General features: G+C 44.1%; 1 protein-coding gene across 1 annotated transcript; it reads left to right on the top strand.

Moving 5' to 3' along the window:
* The first annotated feature begins 8,365 nt into the window (after positions 1-8,365).
* On the top strand, positions 8,366-14,815 carry LOC125526528 (agglutinin-like). Its single transcript, XM_048691209.1, has 6 exons — positions 8,366-9,605; positions 9,755-10,018; positions 10,149-10,358; positions 11,220-11,468; positions 14,017-14,079; positions 14,590-14,815. The coding sequence occupies exons 1-6, from the start codon at positions 9,405-9,407 to the stop codon at positions 14,809-14,811; spliced, it is 1,209 nt and encodes a 402-aa protein (XP_048547166.1). The 5' UTR covers positions 8,366-9,404; the 3' UTR covers positions 14,812-14,815.
* Positions 14,816-19,299: the final 4,484 nt, after the last annotated feature.

The following is a 19,299-nucleotide window of genomic DNA, read 5'->3' on the forward strand; positions in this document are numbered from 1 at the left end:
GTCAACATTCCAGAAGGAATCCATTAAAGAGATATCAATTCAGTTCTCCTAGCAAAAACCTTTTGTAACACTCTACAACTAACTACATCATATGAGTTGTCTTAGTGAAAACAACATGATCACTTCCTAAAATGGCAATCTTTTTGTTCCTTCTTCTCTGGTTAGTCACTTCATCAAAGTATGTAGTATTTCTATTGCTCACTACATATCTCTCTCCCTAGCCCTCGCGTTGGCTTAATCACTTCATTCCTCCAAATGATGTTTAGTTCCTGATAATCCTGAAGTGCAAAGAGTTCTTTTAGCACTTTTCAAAGTGGAGGTTGAAATATACATATGAGTGTCGATACCCCATAGGACTAAAATTTTCCTATTCTCTCAAGTTATGTATGTCACTTACACAACTAGCTTTTAGTGTTTACTTAACCTAGACTCTTTATAACTAAGATAGGTTGCAAGTGTAGAAACTAAGGTACTTACCAAGATAAGTTGCAATGAGGTAAATAAAGTATATAGCAAGATAACAAATAAAAGTTAGGCGCTGATAGTAAAACATTGCAATAAATAAAAGAGAGCTTGAGTGTGTGGCGGTTGTGATGGATGTAGTATCCAATGGGCGCGAGATTTCCGAGAAATTGACTATTTGTAACAACTGGTTGTTTTTCTTATCTTGGGAACAAGTTCAATGGCAACATAAAAGATGTGTATCAATGATCTAAGTAGGTGATTCCCTCAATTGTCACTTAAAGGGTATATCACCACGTGGACAGACATGGTAATACATTGTAAGATGAACTTTGTGCTTCCTTAATAAGTGGAGTTTTAGGAGACATGCTACAAAACCATGCACTTATAATAGAATCCATATAAATTAAGCATACACAACTACTAAGAATAATTAAGTTAAAAGTCAACTATAGATTTATCCTTTAGGGTCCCCTAACCCCCGTATATATGTTATAATTCACTAGCAAAAGAGCCCATGCATTGCAATAGGAAAAAACACAAGTTCGTAAAAATTTGGAAAATAATTTATGTCGGACACAATAGGGACTTCCAAATTTTGATTTTGATGCCGATCGAGTCCTCCTCGTGCGTTGGTGACGGGCTATAACTGGTCGAGCAAGGCGGGCATTTGCGAGGCGACACCTAGGATTGGAGCATGTTAGTGAAGGGTGCCGACTGCTCGACATGATTGTTATTGAAGATGTAAGGCCACGCCGAGCTCCCCCTCCCCACTACTTCGCACACGTCCTCCATGGGACGATGACCCAATAATAAATGGGCAGACGTTACCGCACGAATCGAAGCATTATTTGATTGAATACCCCACACGTCGTCACTGCTCACGTTCTCTTCTGTAAAGGTCAACTTGGCCCAGCCTATTCCTGGAATATTTTTTACCCACAATCCTGCTTAAGTTAGCGCCAATCAGCCATGCATGTTCTCTTCTTTAAATATTTTGGCCGCAACTTATACCACCCCACCAATATTTCTCCCCACGGCCCCATTAAATTAGAGCCGATCAACCATATATGTTTCACACCTCACTATGTTTATCATAATTCTATTCTTTCCTTCATAGGGGCTCGTTGATTATCTACCAGCAGACGTATATAAATTGGTGAGATCCGATGTAAAAGAGCGAGGTTGGACTATTGATTAATAAGTGATTCATTTCTTCTATCACAATCAAAAGAGTGATGTTAAACTGGTTGAACCCTCGTGAATTGGAGGGAGGCCGTAAGAGTTCGATCCTCCACAGTAGCATTTTTTTGTTTTGGCCAAGCATGGCCCAGTTCGATGATGCCCAAAAGGCACAACAGAGTTGCTGCGTAGTGTAGGCAAAGGCCGAGGAGTACGTTTGGCCCAGCATGGCCCAGTTTGATAAGACCCAAAAAGGCCTAGTGGTGTTGTTGCGCAGCGTAGGCAAACACTGAGGAGTGCGTGTGCAACACGGATGGGAGTGCCATCATCAGCGATGGACTTACATCATCGATCTGTGGCTTCTATATTTTTTGACAAAACTCGCTTAACCTATAAAAGGGCACCTTCCTTTATTTCTCTAGCAATGTTGGCTAGTTGACTTGGTTCATGCATGCGGGCTCTTTCAATGCGACCATGGTTCAAGTTCTTGTTCCAAAAAATTGGAGAAACACACCGCCTTTAATATTAGATATAGATAGACCTCCAAAATGGTATTGTCACTGCTGCCTCCTTTCATATATTTATGATAACACATCATTGCACCTTAAGTGACCCCTAAGTGCGTGTGCTACCATAAATAAGACACAAAAATTCTCATGGAAACCAACATATAAAACTTCAATCAATCTTAATACTGCTTCACCAATGTCATAGAACAAATTACTACTCAAACATCAATAAAAAAGTTAAATAATGGGGAAATAATTCATAGCACAAGAAATCAATATTTGCCAATGAATTACCATATTTATGGATGGAGAAGCCTCTACTCACATGAATAAGACGATGGTGGAGGTCGTGAAGTTGTTGGAGGTGATGGCGGTAATGATGGCTCTCCCAGCGATGTTCCAGCATCGTTGGCATAGAGGAGCAGAGAGAGCCTCCTCCATATCATTCTTACTCCCACCTAGGTGGGAAAAGGGTTTTCCTACAGATTATTGGTGGCCAGGTTGTGGAGGACGAGAGCATCCCCCATGATTGGATTAGACTTTCAGGGGAGCTATTTGTGGACACCGGAACCTGAGTCATGTCACGGTTTATTAATTCCCAGTGATCCGTATCTCCAAAAAATGTGATTTTTTTAGGGTTGTTCATAAACTCCGGGGACACGATTTTGACAACAGAAGAGGTCCAGAAGCCTCATGGAACGCACAGACGCACTACCAGGGTGCCCTGAGACATTGGGCCCGTATAGTGGGTGTCTAGGGCCCTTGTGGGCCCTCTTAGCCCAAGTGTTGGTCATGTGTCGTCTCCTTGATGCATATATCATCCTCATGACACCAATATGATACTTGTAATTTTGCCACTCGATCAATAAAGCTTATCAGGTTTCCCTAAAAAACCATCCTCATATTTCTCTGGATTTTCCATAAATCCCAAATACATGTTTTTCTTGAGGAGATAAACACTAAAAAGACATAAACTGATACTGGACACTGAATTAATAGGTTAGTTCTAAATAAACTTCAAAAAATTGTATAAATGACGAAAATATGGCGTGGATAATACAAAAATTATAGATACATTGAGATGTATCAATTCTTTAGATATTGTTTCAATCTCTCCTTTCCCTAAAGGAAAAATTTCTTGGTTTCAGACGTAATATCAAGACAATCATTGTTAGCTACAAGCGGTTTATGTTTCTATGAGAAGCTTCAAGTTAATACTCGAGCCTATCAATCCTTCCCTAAGACATCTAACCTTGTCTATCAGATACTTGTTTAATATGTGGTAATACACACAACAATCCATGATTCCTAGACCGCTCGGGTACATCCTCCATCTTCGAGCCACTACTTTTCAAAGAGAATTTTTTTGTGGTGGGATATGGGTGTTCCAAACTCCAGAAGGAGAAGTATATGATCACTTCTCACTCTAGCTAAGGTTTGAGCAGAAGCAATACGAAAGTGAGCACCGCAACAGGGAGAAACAAATACACAATGGCAGCCATGAGAGTGAATCCCGATTGTTGGCCTAGGTGTATCCTATTAGACGTCTTGATTTTCATCATGCATGTTTACCAACCTGATTGTTGAATTTGTCAGCCCAACCTTGGTGTATGTTATCATTGTTCTTGTCAGAAATAACTCTAATGAGATTAAAGTCACTGACTATAAAGAGGGCGAACTACTACTTGTGCATATCAGATCTAGTTCAACAATAGTAAGTGTCCATTCACTTAATTTCCACTTGTGCTAGTTGAACGGATGTATATCCACTGATAGTAGTTATGCACCTACGACCGTATGGTCCAAATAATCATGCATGCACTCAAGTTTAGCATTGCAGGTTCTTTCCACACATCACAACATCTTTGTGGTAAGAGTGTGTGTTTGTGGGGGGGGAGGGCTAGTTTATATAACGGGTAAGGGCTTGTTTGGTTGTCTACATTGATTTCAGACCTCCTGGTCTATGGCCCGACTCAGCCCAGCTCAGAAGAAACAAGCTTTGGGTCATGTTGTATGCCTCGTTTGGTAGTCTGCATCACTATGGTTGTTTTTGTGCATGTTGTTTGGATGCCTGCATTTGTGGTTTTAGGGTGATCAGATGCAAAGCATGTCTGTTTGCCTGTGTGCGATGGAGTATTCTGCTCACCCCTTTAATAAGTGGTGACCTTACCACTATGCACCACACTTACGAAATACATCACAACATATTACACACAACACATTAACACCAAACATGCACACAATTAACACAAACATTTAATAGTACTAACATTAACATGGTGGAGTTCTAGGACAACAAGGGCATCACAACATCATCAAGGCCCATGCCCCTGCACAACATCATAAGGGTGATGTTCCGAGATCAAAATATGCATATATAGTTTACAATAAAAGGCAATATTAATACTACTACTAAGTCCTTTTATGCACTTGCGAGTTACAACCTAGCCATGCTTAGAGCAATGGTAGTGAAAGATAATGGAGGTGCTCCTATCAAATATGTTCACTTTGATGCCAAAAGTGCCAAGTTTTAGAACGACTATGTTGTTGGGAAGCACGAGGTGCTTGCGACATAAGGTACTCCAGCCTCACCCCAACACGGCCTTTCCGCCAAACTCTTGGACCCATACCCGGTAGTTTCACCACTTTTTGGCGGCAAGCGGCACAACACAAGGAAGGCATATGTAGAACCACCTCCTCAGCACCTGTTGGAAATCCTTCGGGACAACCGGGAAGGCAAGTGTTGTCTTCATTCTTGATCTACATGTAGAAACGACGTGTCATCGGTTCCATTGGCTTGTGCCCAAGCTTTGGCATGCAGCTAGGGAGAGGCATTGCTATCTCCTCCCTCGTCCCTAGTACGCTAATCCTATGTAGCCACCAATTTTCAGGGATAACATCCTCCAGGTCTTCCGGTGGAGGGACATGATGATCCACAAGTATAGGGGATCACAACGGTCTTCGAGGGTAGTATCTCACCCAAATTTATTGACTCGACACAATGGGAGCCAAAGAATATTTATAAGCCTTAGCAGTTGAGTTGTCAACTCAACCACACCTAAGTTGTTTCTTTGCATCACAATATTAGTAGCACAGTAATATTATGATAGTTTTGATAGTAGTGGTAACAATAGCAATAATAACAGTAAGAGTAACAGTAGAGTTTTATAGCAATTAGATCAACATCAGCAGTAATGATTCAAGTAATGCAATATTATGAGAAAGCATAGGCATGAAGTAGCGGTGGATATTTGGATGCCATTCATCATGTAACAATCACAACCTAGAGTGATGCACAATAGTTCAAATTCATCAATCATATGTAGCCATGCATTCCATATATAATCATACATGCTTATAATAAGAACTTGCATAACATTTTTTGTCCTACCCTCCCGTGGCAGCGGGGTCCTAATGGAAATCTAAGGGTAATTAATGCACTCCTTTTAATAGAAAAATGAAACAAAGCATTAACACATAGTGAATAATGAACTCCTCAAATTACAGTCATCCCGGAGAGTATCCCAATTATTGTCACGTTGGGGTCTACGGTTCAGAACAATAACATGTGCATATAACTTGCAGATAGGATCAATAACTCAAATATATTCATGAAAATGTAATAGGTTAAAATATGAAATCATGGCACTCAGGCCCTAGTGACAAGCATTAAGCATAGCAAAGTCATAGCAACATCAATCTCAGAACATAGTGGATACTAGGGATCAAGCCCTAATAAATTGACTCGATTACATGACAAATCTCATCTATCTCCATCTACCTCCAGTATGCCTATGATGAAATTACTCATTCCTGGTAGTGAGCATCATGAGGTTGTTGATGATGGCAACAACGAATTCCCCTCTCCGGAGCCCAGAACAGACTCCAGATTAGGCCTCCCGATGAAGAACAGGAGGTGGTGGTGGCTCCATATCATAAAACACGATGAAAATTTCTCTATTTTTTTCTTAGGATGACGGTACTTATGGACTTGGAGGTACATAGCAATCCTAGCAATCAATCTACATATGCACACTAATAGCAATCAATCTACCAGGGTCGGTGCGAAGTGTACCAAATCTACACGAATCAATCTAGTCATGCACACATACTATGGTCTAGACATGAAATGGCACCAATGCGCATCAGTTTAGACATGAACATTGCCACGAATGCATAATTGATGTTAATCTAGGCATTCATTGCAATCATCGTGACATGAACATTGCTACCAATGCACAGTCGGTGGTACTCTAGGAAATCCTAGCAATTATCGTGACATGAACATTTCTACCAATGCACAATCGATGCTAATCTGATTGAACCGAAGCAACAACCACTCTAAAAAACCCTAACAGCTGAAAAACAGATATGCACAATCAAATGTACTTACAACATTCGCCGGAGGTGGAGCGGGAGCAAATCCTGGTGGGAAGAGCAACAACATCCTCGTCATTCCTGCGGCTGATGGCCTGGCAGGCACTACCGAAGTCCCCACCCCTATCATGGTCAATGTGTCGGCATCCGCAACCCCCATCCTTGCCACATCAGCAGACAAAGTAGCTACCGCTGCAGGCGTGGTGAGGAACACCGGCGGGCTGTTGATTGTCGTGGACCGTAGCTTGCTGCAGATGGGGGAAGGTCCCACAATATCCTCCATACCTATGCTGGGTCATAGGACCCCTCCCTCATGTGTCAGCGGTGAGCTAGTTCTCATGGCAGCGTCGGCGGGTCAAGGATTGAGACGGCGTGGTTGTGGGGCGGCCATCAGTGAGACCGAAGCGACAGTGTGTGTGAGAGAGAAGGTGTGGATGGGGTTTGGTCGATGAAGGGAGAGAGGGGTGTGAGTTACGGTGGATTCGAGACGTCATGTCCGTCTCCCGCACTTACTAAAGCATGCGGGGAAGAGGCATGCATAACTCGCCTTAGCCTGGCTCCAGAAAATGACCAATTTAGGGATTCCTTCTCAGGAAGGCCAAGGGTTGCTTTGAGGCATGCATAACTTGTTATGTCCGTCTCCCGCACTTACTAAAGCATGCAGGGAAGGCAAAGGCATAGCTCGATGCCACCCCTAGGCCTCCGCTTCGATGGGGCAAACTTTTTGAAACCCAGAAGCTTGTAGAAGCACCATCCGGGAAGTCGTCAATGCATACCAGGTGACACTAGTGGCCGTGATCTATGAAGAAAATCACTGTCCCAGAGAAAAGATGCAATAAGAACATGTAGAAACTCTAAAGACCATGAAAGCCGACCGAATCCATATGGATCCACCAAAAACCTAAACGGATTGGATCCCGGAAGATCTGCTGGAGACACAGCTCCACACAACATTTGCTGATGAAAATAAACAAGGATAGGGCTGGGAGAACATAATTCCTACCATGGGGAAACATCGCCGCTTCGCCACTCCAAACCAAACACAAAGACTATTTAAAGAAAATCTGATCTTTTACCCATTTTATGACATGTCCGGGTCTAATGTCGTGATTGCCGCCATCCAGAACCATGCACTGACACCCTCTTCTCCGATGATCCAGCCAGGACGGACCAGCTATGCAGAATACCATGCTGGATCCCTTCAATCGTCATGGTTTCATCAATGCCGCCATCACTCACCACTCAATGAAGACTGTTGCTCGAGAGCACTCTCCTTCCCCGTCCCACAAAACCCTCGAACACTTCCACATGAGCCCCCCCCCCCCAAATCTTACCTCCACGCTACCGCGGCGCCGCACGGGCTTTGCCCGGCGATGCTTCCTGGCAGCGGCGAGATGGGTAGATGACAGTGACGGCAAGAGTTACTTGGACGCCCGCCTCGTCACCTCTGCAACGAGCCCTCCTTGAGGGATGTGTATATTTTTAGCTTTACTTTAGCTTACACCCCACAAAAATCCGTCTACGGTCACTTTTTTTTTGTGTGTGTGTGCATAAATTCATTATGATATCGTTGTTCATGGTTTGCTTTTGTAGAACGATGGTTGAGGCTGCACTTGTTGACCAAAAGATTGAAGGTGATATCATTGACCAAAAGATCGAAGGTGATACCAGGGGCATAAACTTGGTAAGAATTAATTAAAGTCATTAGTAATATCAGGGCCAAACATCCTCTACCATTACAATTGTTTAGCGAATTAGTATGATGTATTTGTTTTTGTTACTTAACTTTTCAAAACTAGTTTATCACTAAAACTTGTATTTCTTTTGCGGGTGAATCACTAAAACTTGTATGCACACTAGTTACACGTTTTGATCATCCAGGAAAATGCTTGATCTTCAGAAGCCTCCCATCGCTCCCATGCCAGGGGCATGTAAACCGTAACCCAAACCTTAATTTTCCTTGCTTTCGCTTCTCTGCCACCACCACCAGGCAATGTGACTTTTATTTTCTCTGCACACCCATGTTAGTTAACTATTAGCTGCAAAGACAAAAGAATGTAGTAACAACATAATGGAGAAGAAACATTGAGACGACGCTAGAAATTCTCACAAAAGCAGAACATCCGGTCATTTCGCCTAGCAGATCAATTTAGCACAACCATTAGACCTTCATAACTCCATCTAGATTTTTTGTGGAATCATATTTTTAAAACTGGTGGGGCATTCCTCCTTTTAATGTAGTTAGATGTTCATGGACCGGCCTTGGGTTGTTCTATTATCCGGGAGAACAGATACTCAAAAACTTATAAACTATTTTGGACACAATGAAATATCATTTTAATATTAAGAGGCTGCTTAGTCTGGTGTAAAAAAATATATGCAGGCAATCCAAAACAATTGGCCACCGATTGGTCAGCAGCCAACTTATCTTTTGAACCTCTCAAAATTGCCACAATGAGTTGCCAAATGTTGGTATGCCAGAACATTGAAAAGCCAATATTTGGCATGCAACCAAGCACACTCGAAAAGCGTGCCAATTTTTGTGCAAAATATGACTATATGCTTGCTTCGACAAAAATACAAATTTGTACAACCCGAGTCCTGTATGTTATACTATTCAAATGTAATTCTGGTGCAAAATATGACCATATACTTTTTTTGTACAAAGTCTTTGCGACTATATGTTTGCATTTTTTTAAATGTACATACTATACCATGATTAATGTCCATCAAATGTTTCATAAATACACATATTTCAAGGGGGCAATGGAGAAAATATAAGTTCTGCACACAACCATTTCACTGGTGATATATTCACTCGCTGAACTAAGCATATTTATCTATCATGTTTTTTCCAATTAATAAAAACCAACTATGCCTCACAGTTTTTTGAAACACCATGCAGGCAGTAACAGGGATGTCGAGGTGGAGCCCATATGTCTTAACAGCATAACAATTCGAGGTGGACGGTACATATATTCGCTTGAATTTTCGTACAATGACGAACACGGATTGGAACACCATGCAGGCCCATGGGGAGTTTGCGATTACTTAACTGATGGCATCCTTAGTACGGTGAGTATCAATATCTCTTTCAAGCTATATATTTTAACCATGCAAGAGAGCTGCATGTTATTCATTGAGAAAGAAGAGGATACACCACCAAATTTCAAACTATATATGCTTTCAATACAAAATTAAGAGCATACATTTTTTTCTTTTAGATTGATCTTGGAGAAGCAGAGTTTCTGACGGGGATTTCCGGAACAATTAATTCTTCTAACCAATATGCAAGCAAAATTATAGATTCACTTACGCTTATCACCAATGTCCGTAATTATGGACCTTTTGGAGGAGTAGGAGGAACTCATTTTTGTAGTCCGCTCATGGGCAACGCTAGTATTGTTGGCTTCTTTGGCCGTTCTGGACATGTTGTTGATGCAATCGGCCTCTATGTGAACCTTGCGAGAGGACCAATGGAGAAACAGGTACCAATTTACTTGCAATGAGTCCTATTTGATTTAACCACTTTAAAAAAATACATAGGCTGGGTGTATACCCTTATTCCAAAAAATAATAATATTTTCTCGGTTTTCTCATCCATTGGTTCGCAATCAGGATTTGATTACCAAGGTTGATCTATGGGGAGGTAATTCAGGGCAGGCGCATGACTTGGACGTGGTACCACGACGTTTGATAAGCGTGGTAGTTCTTAGTGGCGAGGTAATTGATTCACTCAAGTTTACGTACAGCGACTGCGATGGACATCAGCACACTGCTGGTCCGTGGGGAGGATCGGATGCATCTCAGAGTATGAACAATCATATGGTCAGTGTCAGTGGTCCTAACATTACTTTGTCGCCATAAGGAAGCGAAAATTTATTTGTCTATAGCTTATGTTAATCAATGTATAACATCATCTATATTCATAAGTATGCATTCCCAAGCTTTATATACCCCATGTGTGTATGCATTATACCTTTTTAAAATTTCAAATGTGTGAATATACCTATAATTTTTGATGATTTTTGTACATGGGTACATAGAAAAGATAATATATCGACCTGAAATAGCAAATATTAGATGCACTATTACAAATCCAGCAAAATATTCACCACATAGCATATGTGGCATATCTAAAAAATCCACAAAAAAATATTGTTCTGATGTATCTCACACGTTAAAGTACTATTTATTACTGAAATAATAGAAATATGTAGAATACGTCAATATGTACATGTAATTATTTCCATATTTTTTAGAGTTTTAAAATATAACTTTCAAAAAAATCCAAGCTCACTGGAGCATGAACTCCAGATGTGGGCGCTCATGGTGGTAGTACATACTCACACGAGTATACAAAATGTACTCCCTCCGTTTTTATTTACTTCGCATATTAGAGTTGACTGAAGTCAAACTTCGTAAAGTTTGACCAAGTTTATAGAAAATAATATAAACATTTACCATAACAAATTTATACTATGTGAAAGTGCATTCAATAATAAATCTAATGATGTTGATTTGTTATCATATATGTTAATATTTTTGTTTATAAAATTGGTCAAAGTTTACAAAGCTTGACTTTGACCAAAACTAATACGCGAACTAAATAAAAACGGAGGGAGTATATTGTATGCATTCACACCTTACATTTGCTTTGTTTACAACTGTTTTTTTCGTCTTCTGTAGATTCTGCTTGGCCGTTCAGAGGTAGTGAAGGAAGTTTCTGGAACAATTGGTCCGAATTCCTCTGTTCCAGATTTTGTATCGTCACTTTTGCTCGCCACCAATACTTCGAGCCATGGACCTTTTGGAGAAGGGAGGGGGATTCCTTTCCGCATTCCGTTGCAGGATAATGATAGCATCGTTGGCTTTTTTGCCCAGGCTGAGAAGCATATTAACGCAATTGGTTTCTATCTCGAATCAATGGAAATCAAGGTACTCCTCCTATTCATATTGCTTGCCGCAGCTATGATGCTTTTAGTTCATTTCTTTATGTTTGATTTCTTTTGTAGAAACTTTTTTTTATTTGAGCCTTCGTTGATCCATGTGCACTTAAGCTTCTTCTGGATGTCTGTCGCTAGGCTTTGGTTACAAAAATTATTACTTCCTCTGTTCCATAATTCTTATTATGGTTGGTCGGAAACCAACTACGACAAGATTTATGGAACAATCAACTCTGACAAAATGTATGGAACAGAGGGAGTAGTATGCAGTGGAAGCAAATAGGTTGGAGTGTCACTCTCCGTACTAACACCTCTCCTAATCATATTACAAATTAGACTATAACAGCGTGCATCACCAGTGCCACACTCGTCTATTTTGACAATAGAATGGTATACATTTCTGTAAATATACTGTCACCACTGCCTAAAACCATTTGATCATAACTTTATATTCGCAATCTCATAAATTAAACAAATTATCTTTAAATAGGCCTGAACCAGTCCATAACTGTAAACAAAACTTCGGGACATGGACCCGGCTAGCAGTTTGAGATCTATCACTCTATAAGCCAAGAGCCCAGGAGTACTGAAACAAACTCCAAACTTGTCTAGCAATATACCCTTATTCCTTTAGCAAATAAAGTGCAAAATCAGTTCCATGGGAAAAAAGAGATTAAAACACAACACTGGTAAAGACCAAAGAACAATCCCCGAAAAAAAAACCCAAAGAACAAGGTGTTGTACTGCATCCCGTGCGTTGTTTTGCTGGCTGGTGGCCACACCTTCTCGGCAGGTCGTGTAATCCACCTGGGTTATACATCATGAATCAACGTAGCAGTTTATGCTAGCTCCACCATATCAGCTGATTTATGACACCGTCAAGCCATTGTGATTGAGCATTAGTTAGTATGAAGATCCTGGCGAAATAAATTTATAATCTCTATCTACTAATAAAAGAAATAGGTATTCCTAATCCGTCATGCTGTTTTGTAGAAACCCCCCTGATTATTTTTTCTAATAAAAGAAATAGGTATTCTTAGTCCGTCATGCTATTTTATAGAAAACCCCCTGATATTTTTGACATTAAACCTGCAGTACATATCAACTGTTTTTTTAATACTCATATCTTCTAAACCGTAACTTTAAATCTAACATGTTATATATGGAATTTGATTAGAAAAATATGTAGAATCTAAATATGATGTTATTTTACCTGTTAAAAATTAAAAAAACTATCTAGGCTGCAATGTTAATAAACAATGCATTATTCATCTTTTTTCATACCAGTACTGATTTAGATTCGGGATGAACACCTCAGCAAAATCAGGATTGGACATGAAATAGAAGATAAATTTGCTAGAGACACCCAATAAATAAGGATATGCATGACAAGAAATAAAAGAAGGACCCAATAAAGATGTGATGTCCACTATAAAAAAAATAAAAGAGACAATGCAGAGAAGATCTGATACAGATGAGATGTTGCGCTATTCTCCTATATATAAGAAAAAAAGAGGACATGCATGAAAAAGGTAAAAAGGAGACATGCATATCCTGTTGCAACGCACGGGCCTTTTTGCTAGTCTATTAAATATATTGTTAAACATAAAAAAAATGCATCAAAATACCTATATAAACATTAAGGACCCCCTTAGCTGGCGAACATTCGCCAGGAGGAGTGCATTTGTGAACGTTTTGATGGCATTTTTAGTTATGTGTGGGGTGACAGTTTCTCTAGAACAACATGACATTTTCCGGAATGAAGGTTGAAAACTGCCATCCTCCCAAGAAAATGTCATGTCGCTCTGAAAAAATGCCACCCCCGACACAACTAAAATTACCAGAAAAAATGTTTGAAATGTCACCATGTCCCAACGAACGTCAGTTAGATAAGATTCCCGAACATTAATTGTTACATCCATGGTCTTGACCGATGTGGATTTTGTGTCGTCCTATTGGGCTACAACAGTGATCAACACCAATGTGTACTTCAGCTTATGGGCCTTCATATCATGATCCACTCTTGTAGTATTGCACGGTTTGGTTTTTAACTTTTTTCGAATATATTGAGTCTTGACCATACCCCCCCCCCCCCCCCCCCCTAGATGAAACTTTTTGAATTGGTTCAAACTGTATTATAGTTAAAGGGTCATGGCCTATTAGACAACATGTATGGTAGTGCATCGGTACAGCCAACCCGGTACTCTTGAGGTTGTGTAGTCTGGCTGCCTAAATGGTAAGGTGGTTAAACAAAAAATGGTCATATATGAAGATTTGAACCCTAGACTCCACATCAAAGCAGTGATCGCTCGAACCATTCGATGAGGTACCACATGTATGGTTCTAAACACTCTTCTTAGCCAAAGGCGATTCAAATAAAAAGTCTTTGGAAATTTCATCTTCTAAATGGACGGTATTTTCCGGTAACTATGGTATTAGAAAATTACGATCCGCCCCCTTACTCCTAACCACCCTAAGTTTTTGGATGACAACCAAACCCTTAAATGTGATACATTGACACTGGTGAATGAACTTTGTAGGACAACGATGGACCTCCATGTGCCAACACAAAGTTAGAAGGTGATATAAAGGAGCCATATATGGTGAGATACCTCATATTGGGGATGCAAATCAACCACTGGTCTCTCATCCAATTTTTTTTTAGCCCTCGTGGTCCATTTTCACTAAGATTTAATGAACTGATATTTACATATTTGTTGAACATGATTTTCAATCAGATATCAAACCAAACAAATTTAATAGTGGAATATACTTAGTACTAGATAATTGCCCGCACATTGCAACGGGTGTAAATATTCTATAGTGTGTTAGCCAATTATTACCTTCCATATTAGTGTGATTGTCTAAATAATTGTTTATCAAATCATGCCCATGATTTACCTATCTAAGTAAATTTTAGGATTTTTTTATTTGGTAATCACTTATTGTCTTGCCAAAAAACATTATTTTATTTGGTAAATAAATAGAAGACGAGAGGGAAGGGGGAATGTTGGACGAAGGGCGAGGTGGGCGACAGAACCTTACGTATTTTTAAGTAGGAGAGATTCATAATTAGTCATGTTTAATTTTATGCTTCATTGATTTTCCCTTAGACATGTATTACGAAGATTGGGCCGTGGGGAGCTAATAATCACAACTATAAGGACATCGAGGTGGCACCTCTATGTTTGAACAGCATCACAATCCGTAGTGGAGACGTTGTATTTTCACTTGCCTTTTCGTACAGTGACAACAACGGCAAGCAGCACCATGCAGGTCCATGGGGAGCTTCGGCAGGCTTTTCTTATGGGAGCTTTGATACAGTAAGTGTGTAAATATACTCATCAAGTTTAAATATGCAACTACACACTTATGCAAATATTGTGCCGAGGTTTATTCCAATAGGTTCGAGAAGCATTGTGTCCTCTATTCCCTTTTGCTATCACTAGCTAGCAATTTCCTCGTCCGGATTAATTCAAGAAAGATGAATAGTGCTGGACCAAAAACGAGGTAAGGAGATAAGAGAGGGGCCTAGTTGTAGAGACTACCGGAAAAGGCTTTCGCCCCGCTTTATATATAAAGCAAATGCCCAAGCCAACATCCAACAAGGTTCCAGAACACACACGCACACACACGAAAGTACCAGACAACAAGAAACGAAAGGGTTAGTGCTGAGGGCACAGCTCAACAAGCCCTAAAAGAAAAACAAAAAAGGCACACACGCCGGGAGAGACAAAGAGTCTAGTCTGGCTCCGGAGGTGGCGGGGGGAGCGGGGGCGCCAGGCGGAAGGCCATCGAACGCAGGTCGGCGAGGAGGGTGCTGATGACGTCCCGGTCCTGTGGGCGGCTAAGCGGCCGCCAGAGCTGCAGGTAACCACACAATTTAAAGATGGAGTCAGTAGCACGCCGAAGAGGCACCTTCTGGATGACTAGCTTATTGCGGACAGTCCATAGCGTCCAGGCAATGATCCCCACGCAAAGCCATCTAATATGCCTGTAGCGAGGGGGGGATGCCTGAATTTCCGCGAGCAGGTCAGGAACGTTGGTATTGCGCCACTGGCCCCCAACCGTTTCGCGGAAACAGGACCAAAGGAACTGTGCCATGTAGCACGAGAAGAAGATGTGGTTGGTATCCTCTACCGTGCCGCACATGGGGCACATCCCATCCCCAGGTCCGTGGCGTTTAAGGACCTCCACGCCGGACGGGAGGCGGCCGCGGATCCATTGCCACAGGAAAATCCTGATTTTCAGGGGCAGGCAGATGTCCCAAATCAAACTGAAGGGCTCGGAGGCCGTCGATGGAGCGATAGCCGCGTATAGGGATCTTGTGGAGAAGCGGACGGAGGGTTCCAGTCGCCAGGATATGGCATCCGGAGAGTCGGTAACGTCTATCGGCAGGAGGGCGATGTCCTGGAGTAGGGCATCCCAAGCCGCAATCTCAAGGGGGCCGAAGGGGCGGCGGAAAGCGAGGCGCCCTAAGTCAATAAGGGCCGTCTCGACAGAGACCCGAGGGTCTACCACAATGTCGAAGAGGACTGGAAATCGGGCAGCTAGTGGGGTGTCTCCCAGCCATCTATCAAGCCAGAACAGGGTCGAGGACCCAGTACCCACCGAGATGGAAGTGCCAATGCGCAAAACAGGCAGCAGCTGGACGACGGCTTGCCAAAACTGGGAGCCGCCAGAGCGCTGACAAAATGCGAGAGGTTGTCCACGCAGGTACTTGTTCTGGATTATCGTAAGCCAGAGACCTCCATCTCCATTGGCAATGCGCCAGAGCCAACGTGTCAGGAGGGCAATGTTCATGCGCCGGGCGGACAAAATCCCAAGACCGCCCTGGTCCTCGGGTTTGCATATATCTGGCCAGCTGACCATGTGGTACTTCTGCTTATCCCCATCGCCGGCCCAGTAGAATCTGGATTGGTATTTGGCAATCTCCTGGTGCAGGGTTTCATGGAGGCTATAGAAGCTCATGAGGAACCAAAGGAGGCTAGTAAGCGAAGAGTTGATAAGTATCACACATGCCGCCTTAGATAGCCAGCGCCCTTTCCAAGGCTCAACGCGGTGTTGCAGACGGGTCACCGTGGGGCGAAGATCAGCCATGGTGAGGCGCGAATCACTAATGGGGATCCCCAGATAGGTCGTGGGGAAAGAACCCAGCCGACAGTTTAGTCGGTTAGCGATGTGCTGTGCTTCCTCCACGGGGAGCCCGAGGACCATCACTTCGCTCTTGTCGAAGTTAATGGTTAGGCCTGACATTTGTTGGAAGCACAGGAGGAGGAACTTCAGGTTAGTAATATCTAGTGCGGATCCCTCAACCATTATAATGGTATCATCCGCATATTGTAGGAGGGAGACCCCTCCCCCTCCTACTAGGTGGGGGACTAAGCCGTGAATATGGCCAGCAGCCTTAGCCCTATCCAAGATGGATGCCAGGGCATCGACCACCATGTTGAACAAGAACGGTGAGAAGGGGGCACCCTGACGTACCCCACAGAGGGTGGGAAAGTAGGGTCCAATGTCCCCGTTGATGTTAACCGCGGTCCGGCCACAGGAGACAAGCTGCATGACGCGGGTCACCCAACGATCGTCGAAGCCCTTGCGAAGCAGTACATCCCGCAGGAATGGCTAGTGGACCGTGTCATAGGCCTTATGAAAGTCTAGCTTTAGAAAGACCGCGCGATGGCGTTTTACTCGGACCTCGTGTAGGACCTCGTGGAAGACTAACACGCCATCGAGAATGAATCGGCCTTGTATGAAGGCGGATTGATTCGGATGGGTGATCGTGTCAGCTAGAAGGGTCGCCCTATTGGCGTACCCTTTGGACAGGATCCGAAAGATCACGTTGATCACAGTGATTGGGCGGAACTGGCGAATATCCTAGGCGCCCGGGACCTTGGGGATGAGGGTCACGATCCCATAGTTGAGACGTCCAAGGTCCATAGAGCCCGTATAGAATTCTTCGAACAGAGCCATGACCTCCGGCTTGATGGTATCCCAGAACATTTTAAAGAACGACACGGGCAAACCATCCGGACCCGGGGACGAGGAGGGGTTCATCCCCTTAATGGCGGCGAGGACCTCGGCCTCATCGAAGGGGGCCACTAATGCCGCGTTGGCCTCAGCCGAGACCAATTGTGCACCCGACCAAATGTCGAGGGCCAGACTAGCCCCACCCCGCGGGGTGGGGGTAAATAAGGCTTTATAGAAGCCGTCTACATGGGTACGAATGGCCGAGGGGAGAACGATAGGGGTGTCGCCATCCCATAGGCAGTGGATGGAGTTATGATGACGCCGGCCGTTCGCCACCGCCTGAAAGTAGGCGGTGTTGGCATCGCCCCGAAGGACCCACCGCTGGGTGCCCCGAAGGCGCCAGTAGGCTTCCTCGTCGGTGTAAATGATGGATAGCTAGTCCTCCAGGTCGTAACGCAGCATCCACTCATCCGGGGAGATCCCTGTTGAATCGGCGCGGGCGTCCAAGGCTTGGATAGCCAACAGGAGGGCCTTTTGCGCTCTCTAAGATCCCGGCCAAGGTTTGCCCCCCAGCCCTTCATGAATTGGCGGGCAAGCTTGGCACAGAAATGCCACGAATCAATGGCGGACATGGATCGGTGAGGAGCAGAGCGGGCAAAAATCCAGCGGGCGATAACAGCCTCCCGGAAGCCGGTCTGATTGAGCCAGAAGGGTTCGAACCGGAAACGCGGCGCGGTGGGGGGCCGCTCGTCAGCGGTGGAGAGGAGGAGGGGGACATGGTCGGACCCGATCCGGGTGACCGCCCGGAGCGAAGCAAGGGGGCAGCGTAATTCCCATTCCGGGGAAACTAGGACACGATCCAGCACGGATTGTGTCGGGACAATCTGACGGTTCGTCCAGGTGAACCTGGCACCCGTCCGATCAAGTTCGCGGAGCCCCAGCTCCGCGATCCAATCGTTGAATAGTTGCATCCGAGGGAGGTTGATCCGGTCATTATTCTTCTCATCCGGGGATCGGATGAGATTAAAGTCTCCGCCCACTAGGACTGGGAGGAGGGAGTTAGAGATCTTCAGCCGCAGCTCTGTTAGGAAGGCCGGGGAGCGGCGATGGTCTGCCGGACCATAGACAATAATGACCTCCCATTTGAAATTTAGGGCTCGCTCGTAGATCTCCATACTAACGAAGAATTCGCCCCGGTCCATGCCACCCACCTCAAAGGTGGCATCCTTTACCCCTAAGAGGATGCCGCCAGAGTGGCCTGAGGTCCCGCTAGAAGGGAGCCAGTGCCAAGCGAAGAGGTGGAAGCTAAGGCGCTGAAGCTCCGGAAGGGCGAACTCAGTGCGCAAGGTTTCCTGTATGGCGATGATGTCAATGCGTTCGTCACGGATGTACTCTATGAGTTGGCGGCGACGACCATCATGGCCGAAGCCGCGGATGTTCCAGAACAAGGCCCGCATCTAAGCCCCCATCGGGGGGCTGCTTGACCCCAGAACACGGGAAGCGCTTTGCGCGCGGAGGGCTGCAGTGCGCGAACGGGTGCGACCACGGACTATTCCGTCGGCCACCGGAGGGGCCAGGCCCGCGTGGGGGATGGGCGTCCCTTCGGGGGGCCGAAGCAGGCGGGCGCGGGTCTCGGCAAGCTTGCCGTCCAGGATCTCCCTGGCCCTAATGGCCGCGATCTGTTCTAAGGGGGGACCAACTTCCCCCCTGAAAACTATGGCCGAGTCATTGGCCACCCTAGCGAGGTGGCCAAGTGGAGCGGCCTCAAGAGCGGAAAATGAGCAACTGGAGGAACTGGGGAGGTCTGAGTCCGCACCTGACATGAGGTTCCGGACCGCCGCGCGGAGCGCCGC

Source organism: Triticum urartu, unplaced genomic scaffold, assembly GCF_003073215.2.
Source record: "Triticum urartu cultivar G1812 unplaced genomic scaffold, Tu2.1 TuUngrouped_contig_10395, whole genome shotgun sequence".
Taxonomy (NCBI): domain Eukaryota; kingdom Viridiplantae; phylum Streptophyta; class Magnoliopsida; order Poales; family Poaceae; genus Triticum; species Triticum urartu.

Bases quoted from the DNA above. Each gene is read 5' to 3' on its own strand.
- LOC125526528 (XM_048691209.1), top strand. From the start codon at position 9,405: ATGCCTCACAGTTTTTTGAAACACCATGCAGGCAGTAACAGGGATGTC. The intron at 10,359-11,219 runs GTCAGTGTCAGT...CGTCTTCTGTAG, and splicing joins AGAGTATGAACAATCATATG to ATTCTGCTTGGCCGTTCAGA. The intron at 11,469-14,016 runs GTACTCCTCCTA...TGAACTTTGTAG, and splicing joins TCGAATCAATGGAAATCAAG to GACAACGATGGACCTCCATG.